The sequence below is a fragment of the Neophocaena asiaeorientalis genome, unplaced genomic scaffold, assembly GCF_003031525.2.
Source record: "Neophocaena asiaeorientalis asiaeorientalis breed wild unplaced genomic scaffold, Neophocaena_asiaeorientalis_V1.1 scaffold45, whole genome shotgun sequence".
In the NCBI taxonomy this organism is placed as follows: Eukaryota; Metazoa; Chordata; class Mammalia; order Artiodactyla; family Phocoenidae; genus Neophocaena; species Neophocaena asiaeorientalis.
In genome coordinates this window covers 13,207,183-13,214,717 of record NW_020174642.1, presented here as the reverse complement: position 1 = coordinate 13,214,717, position 7,535 = coordinate 13,207,183, and the positions used below count along the sequence as shown (strand labels likewise).

The 7,535-nt window shown below is 45.2% G+C and overlaps 1 protein-coding gene across 3 annotated transcripts in view; it reads left to right on the top strand.

Moving 5' to 3' along the window:
- Window positions 1-3,530, top strand: part of MCM3AP (minichromosome maintenance complex component 3 associated protein) — a 43,708-nt gene extending 40,178 nt beyond the window's left edge. The window contains exons 26-28 of one of the 3 annotated variants that reach the window (XM_024758396.1): window positions 310-516; window positions 1,794-1,944; window positions 3,224-3,530. In XM_024758396.1, coding sequence (XP_024614164.1) covers window positions 310-516; window positions 1,794-1,944; window positions 3,224-3,382 — 517 coding nt within the window. In that variant the 3' untranslated portion in view covers window positions 3,383-3,530. The remainder of the gene's footprint in view (window positions 1-309; window positions 517-1,793; window positions 1,945-3,223) is intronic. The other 2 variants (XM_024758395.1, XM_024758397.1) reach the window with 2 other exon arrangements.
- Window positions 3,531-7,535: the final 4,005 nt, after the last annotated feature.

Sequence of the window (7,535 nt, the reverse complement as noted above, 5' to 3'; positions counted from 1 at the left end):
AACAAAAAAAAAAAAAAAAAAAAAAAAAAAAAAATCCAGATGGATTTAGGAGCTACATGAAAAATAAGAACCTTGCCAGTATTAGGGAAAAACAGAGACTGCTGATGACCCTGGAATGGGAAGCAAAACTCAGAGTAGAGACGCTTCGGGAGCCTTGCTGCCCAGGAGAGGGAAAGCTGCTGCAAGGCAGAGGCTGCCCTTCCTCTGCGCCTGTGCCTGACCCCAAAGCACCCCACTCTACCTGATGCCAGAGGAGCCCTTTCTCCCTCTCCTTCCTGACCGTAAGCATTTCAAAACGTGTACTTACAGTCTGGGGATAAGATCTTTTCATCCTTCTGCAAACAAGCTTCGCACTCCGTTTCTTCACGGGCACCGCAAAGGGAAGAGAGGTGTGGAGCGCGGCCGAGAGGGGCGGATTCCCGGCACCGACGACCTGATGCACAGAGCCTCTGCCCAGGAGCTCCTGGCCCAGTGTCTGTCCAGCAGCCTGCTGCTGGAGAAGGAGGAGAGCAAGAGGTGAAGCCCGTTTCCGGGGTTTGTTTTGTCCTTTAGGCCGCTTCATGCTGGGTTAGCAAGGATCCCAGAGACGAGACTGTTTAAAAAAGAAGGCAGGTCAGACGTGTGAAGGATAAGCTCTTTGAGGACAGAGGCAGTGCCCTCGATAGTGTGCCTTCGACTTTTATTATTTGAAATCGGTTTCGTTGATTGTTTATCACTGAAAGTCCCGAGTCTCCTAGTGGGGAGTGAGTGTAGCTGGCTAACTAAGCCTCTGTGGCACGTGGCTGGCACGCTCTGCCCGTCTGGCCAGCCTGGGCGTTGGGGCATTCCCATACTGCGGCTATGCAGGAGCTGGATGGAGCAGGGCTTCCCTCTGCCTCTCCCACCACCTGTGTTCATGGTTTTACTGAGGAAGAAGAGACGGCAAGAAGGGAGTTTCCACTGTCGTCCTCATGCCTCCCTCTGCCCTGTCCTCTCCAGCAGCCTCCGTGTCCAGCCAGTAGGCAAGGTCAGCCCCTCCCCTTGGCCCACCTTGTGCTCACTTCTGGCCTCTGCTCACATCTACTCAGTGAGGACCTCCTTACCCATCTCACCAGTCCTCCCTGTCTCCATGTCTCTGCCTTGTCTTTCTCGTCTTCAGACGTCTCCTTTGTCTGTCTCACCTCACTAGAATGTCAGCTGCCTCCAGCTGGGCCTTGTCTGTTCTGTCTCAGTGCTGTGTCGCTGGTACCCAGAATGATGCCTAGCATTTATTTGGTGGAGGCTTGATAAATATGTGTTGGGAGAGTGAATGAATGTGTCATGATTTCTAAAAGTAGATTTTCCTAGGTCTGTATCATTTAAGCAGTTTGGACCAGATTATATTTCTTTAAAAAACAAGTACATGGAGTGGACAGCTCTGGAGTATGTTAGGTGTCAGTGCGATGTTATTTTGGGTTAATTTTAAACTAAAGCAGCAATCCATACATTTTGGATAATCCAAAGAGATCCAAATTAATTATAGACACATAATAGCAAAATAAGCCAGAGAAGATAAACCAAGTGAGAGAAGTACAAGTAATGTTAAAAACCAGTTGTTTTGGATAAATGCCACCTTTTTCATTAAATATAAATCAGTTTTATAAGTTAAAGAGAAGATACTAAATTTTTTTAAACAGTGCTTTTCTGCTTCTTAGTTGATGTCATAACTTAGTTCCACCCTTAGTAAAAAGCAGAGCTTTAAAAGATTTAAAGCGTATATAGGAGAAAAGTGAGTGACAGTTAAATTTTTGCTTCCTAATGCTCAAATGTTTCAGGTTTGAAGATCAACTTCAGCAGTGGTTGTCAGAGGACTCGGGAGCATGTACAGATTCAACTTCCCTTCCACTCTACCTTCCTCAGACTCTGGTGTCTCTGCCTCAGACTGTCGAACCTGTGATGAAAACATCTACAACTACTAGCCTTCAGGTGAGAAGAGAGTACATTTGGCATTTATATTAGACTTAACAACTGAGAGAATGACTGGGAAAAAAGTAATGTCTCGAGTCATCGTATGATGTCATGATGACCAATAAATTATTAGCTTAAATTAGATCTTTTCTTAAACTTAATCTGTCAGTATTATAGTGGCCCAACTAATTCCGAGTTTCTGCTTATGAAATGAATGAAGAATGGAATTGAAACATGCTTAAGAACTGAACAAAACCCATAACCATGTTATGCTGACATGCAGTAAAGTTTGGAGGAGAACAACAAAGGTGACAACAGTGGTTCGGTTTATGGAGCACAGACTGTCCAAGCTTTGGCATCACCCGGACCTCCCTTCTGGTATTAATTTTCCGTGAGGAAAATTAATGAATGAGGAGGGTATGCGCGCAGAAGTCAAGGGCCTCACCCAAGAGTGTTCAGCTGGTCAGTGGCAAAGCTGCTTTTTAAAGCCAGACCCAGCTGGCTCCGAAGCTCAGGGTCTTTCTACTTCACCATTCTTCCTTCAGTGATAAAAGAAACAAAAGCAGAGTTTATATGTATAATGCTGGACAGGCAAAATGTATGCTCCTGGACTGGCTTTTAGGAAGCCCTTCAATTGCGGAGAAAAACAAATTAAGATGACATACTATTTCCAATTATTAGTTTGGCAGATACCTTAAAAATATTTGTACCCTTTGACTTAACAATTCTGCCCTAAAGAAATGACTGATGACAAAAGTTTATGTATTTGTTCACTGTAGCATTAATTATAGTACATGAAAGTGGTAACTAAACATCCAAAGATGAGAGTCTGGTTCAGCAATTACAATACATATGATGGCGTAGTTCGTAGCTCTTGACAACGATGTCTTATAAAAACGACTAGAAGTTGTTCATGGTAGAATCAGAAGTGGAGGGACTTCCCCGGTAGTCCAGTGGTTAAGACTGTGCGCTTCCAATGCAGGGGGTTTGGGGTTTGATCCCTGGTAGGGGAACTAAGATCCCACATGCCATGCGGCATGGGCAGAAAAGGAAAATTTTAAATATAAATAAAGAATCAGAAGAGGAAACATTCCATGGCAGATGATGGCAACTGTATGTGTATGTGCTGGAAGGGGCTGGAAGGATGTGTGGTAGATGCCAAGAGAGGGGTTTGTTGAGCCTAGCAGGCCCCAGAAGAGGTTTCTAACGTGAGTCAGATCCAGTGCCTTTAAAGAAAATATATCTTGGCTTGTGGGTATCCCAAAGCTATTTTTGGTTTCTTTTTTTGTTCAAATAGAATGACAGGACAGGGGAGCAACTGCAGATGTCAGAGGCAACAGGCACGTCTGTGACCGAACGGCTGAAGCGCCTAGAAAGGCTGATCCGGAGTTCAAGGGCAGAGGACGTTGCCTCTGAGCTCCATCTCTCTGCACTACTGGACATGGTGGACATTTGAGCTGCTGGACCTGAGAGAGGGTCTAGAAGATGTTCTTTTAACTCAAAATAATGTTATTCTCAGATGCTTGATGCATGTTGGAATGTGATTATTAATCATGCAAATAAACCACTGGAATATCTAATGAGGTCTTCCTCAGTTTTCAGAATGAAAGGTTGTTTTCTCCTGTGTAATGTCTTTGATACTCTTACCTGTTTTCGTGATCTCTTCTGTTGTGCACCGACACATGCTCTTACGTTTCAGTGCGTAACGGTGGTCATTCATTGTCCTAGCAACAGTTGCAGTCCCTGATGTGCCAAATCAGTAGTGCAGGGATGAATAAGGTGCAGGGACCCTGCCCACCCGGCCTGCCCTGCTCACACCTCAGAGAGCCAACAGGTGTACTGAGCCAACTGCATATGTACATAGCTCTCCGAGGCATGGGGCATGTGCCTGCATTGGAAGCAGGGGGAGACAAGGGGACTGGGCAGAGGACAGAGCAGAATTCTTGGAGAGGAGTGCAGTTGTATACCCAAGAGGATGTGATGAAAACCTGGAGGTGCCAGTTTGGTAGCACTGCCAAGTGAGGGGATAGGCCAGACCGCCGAGACCCTTGCTGCTTTACTGTGAGTGCTGTGGGAATCAGCTGTTGGAGGGTATTAGGCAGAGAAGTGACTTGGTCACATTTTGTTTCAAAAACTGCATATGGGGAACAACAGTGAGACAAGCAATGGATCTCGAAAGGAGGACGCTGCAGCTGTCCAGGCGAACGAAGACGGGTATAATCCTGAGGCTGCCAGCAGTTGGTGTGGAGAGAAGGGATACATTTGAGCCATAGACAGAAAGAGGCATTAACAGACTTGATGCGGAGTATGACCGTCAGTCTTAAATTGGCACTCAGCATCTCCCTACCATATCCCACATCCCCTGGAGTCTCTGAGGGAACTATTTCATCTCTTCTTGTTCTCTTCAAATCTACAACATTCCTAGATGATGACCTGCTGCTTATTTCATTGAGAAAAAAGAAGCACTAGGAACAGAACGTGCTCATCCTAGCACCACCAAATCTACCAGCCAAACCCTGCATCCGCCAGAACGAACACTCATCAACTCTTAGGGATTTCTTCAGTGATTAACTTCATGTTCATCAGTAAAGACTTAAGTAATGCTATTTCTTAATCTCGATTTTAGACATCTGTTGATTTCCTACAATAGAAAATGAGTTCGCTCTCATACTGTCCTCTCTGCAACGTGTATCACCCACACGTGCATACTACATTTCCTCTCCCACTAGTCTCCCCAAACGATCTAAGATGTTAGCTGAAATCTGCATTCAGAGTTCAGTATGACTATATTAATACCGTTTGCTGTCGAGCCCTGTATTGGTTTATGATTACATTTCCTGTAGGGACAACTTTCAGTTGTACCTGGAGTCAACCGTCTTGCTTTTTCATTTGCTTGGTCTTCTGTGTTCCTAGCACTACTTCACCCAAACCTCTCCTCGCTAAGTGTGAAGCTCCTCCCAACACTCAGGTGCCTCAGGTAATATGCTAGCTCCATTTTCTTCTGGAAATGAACTGCTGGGAAATCCCCCGTCTGTGCCACCTTGGACGTCTCCTGGATTCTGAGTCGTATACCTTCCTCTTCTGTGGTCTGCTTTCTCATTTTGATGGAGCTCATCTTTTAGAGCCTTCTGAGCTTGCATATCTAAAAGATCTTTATTTCTACCCTTATGTTAGAGTCATCATTTGAATGGAAGTAGAATTTTACATTGGAAATTATTCCTCTGCGTTTTTGTTTGTTTTTTGTTACTGGGAGTTTTTTTTTAAGATCATCTCTATCCCTGGTGGTCTCAAATTTCTCAACAACATGCTTGACGTATTGGTTTGCCTCTAACGTGATGCGGAATTTATTGTGCTCGGCATGTTGTAGTGCTTTTTTCCAGTAGTTTTTGCTATGTAACAAACGACCCCAACCATAGCTTAAATTTGGGAAGGACAGGCTGGGAAGCTTTCTCTTGGGATCTCTCATGCAGTTGCAGTCAGGTATTGAATGCAGGTATTGGGACTGTGGTTATCTGAAGTCTTGACATCTGAGACAGCTCACTTACGTAGCGGGCAGGTGATGTTGCACTGTTGGCTAGGGGCTCTGCTGGGGCTTTCGACCTGAGTAGCTATACGTGACCTCATCATGTGGCTTGGCTTCCTCACAGCAAGGTGGCCTCAGATAGGACTTCTCACATGGCATCTCAGGGCTCCAAGTGCAAGTGCCCCAGTGAGCGAAATGCAAGCCCAGCTTTGGAATCTGTGCAGGATCACTTCCACTTCATTGTATTGGTTACAAGCATCTGGTTATAGATTCAAGGGACGGGACAAAGGTCCTATTTCTCAGTGGGGATGAGTGGTAAGACCACATTGTAAAAGAGCATGTGAGATGGGAGATTTTGCAGGCATCTTTAGAAAATATTCTCCCATGCTTTTTCAATCCAGAAAACTTTCCCCAATTCTGGGAATTTTGGGAAATTATTTAATACAATTTTCTCCTCCACGGTTTCCCTTTGGAACTCCTAATACTCAGGTGTTTGACCACCTGTATTGATGCTCCAATTTTCTTCTCAATTTTTGTACATCTTTATCTTTTTATTCTACTGTTCTGAAATTTCTCTATCTCCCTGTTCCACATTGTGAATCACTATGCTGTGCACCTGTAACATATAAAATAGCGCACCAACTAGACTTCAGTAAAAGAAGTTTAAACTGCTGCCATATTTTTAACTTCCGAGAGTTTTTCTTAATGTTTCTTATTAGAGACGACTCCTATTCATTCATTCATTTACTCAGTATATACTTTTGGAATGCTTACCATATGCCAGGCATTATTCCAGGTGCTGGGGATATAGCAACAAATGAAACAAATTTCAGCCCTCACAGAGCTTATATTTTAGTGGGGGAGATAGACAATAAACAAGATAATTATGCAAAACATTTGGTATGCTAACTGGTGATAAGCACAGAAAAAAATAAGTCAGGGAGGGAAAGAGTATGTCAGGATGTTGCACTCATGAAACAAGAACCATCTATCCCTGTGAGGACATGTTTTCATCAAAGTCCTCTTCTACGACTTTCAATCATCTCCATTTCTCAAAATTTCCTTTTTCGGGACTTCCCTGGTGGTGCAGTAGTTAAGAATCTGCCTGCCAATGCAGGGGACACAGGTTCGGTCCCTGGTCTGGGAAGATCCCACATGCCTCGGAGCAACTAAGCCCATGTGCCACAACTACTGAGTCCACGTGCCGCAATTACTGAAGCCCACGCGCCTAGAGCCCGTGCTCTGCAACAAGAGAAGCCACTGCAATGAGAAGCCCCCGCACCACAACGAAGAGTAGCCTCCACTCACCCCAACTAGAGAAAGCCCGCGCGCAGCAACGAAGACCCAACGCAGCCAAAAAAAAAAAAAATTTCCTTTTTCGTTGCCTTTCGTGGTAGAGGTTTTCCTCAAATGTTTGGCTCATGTTGATGATCGGGCTCTGAGGAGCTTGCTGGAAGCTCTGTGCCAACAGATACAGCCTGCCAGCTGATAGGCTTCTCTGTTTTTCCACTGGGTCCCAGGGGCCAATGTTTGGAGGTCTTTGCGGGGAGGGCCATTTGCTCCAGAGAAATCCTCCTATTGCCCGGAGCTATACGACTGAGTGGGAGAAGTGGAACTGCCACAACAGTGGAGACTTTCACTCAACACCCTGCTTTCAGTGGCCCTCAGCTATGTCTTGTGCCTGAGTTCACACCTGCTCTGACTCAACTGCTGCAGGCTTCCGTCCAGGTAGGGGAAGGGGTCTATTGTCAGACTGCTTCTTGTTCAAACTTTACACCAGTTCTAACTTCCGCACCTTCCTGGGGCTCACGGGCAAGAATGGTCTTTTTCCCCAGTGGCTTCACCCCGACAGTGGGTTGCAGCTTCCTCTGGCTTGCTAAGGCAGTGAGTACTCCTCCTTGCATTCCTGGCCTCTCCAATTTTGTTGACCTCCCTCGTTTACTGGTGCTTCCTCTCCCATTCTTTCACTACTATGCATTTTTGTCTCTTTTATTACTTTATGAAAGTAGGGTTTAGTGGGAAATGGAAGTCAATACCTGTGCTCAGTCTGACATGTTTAATAGGAAATCCCGCCCCCCCCCGCCCC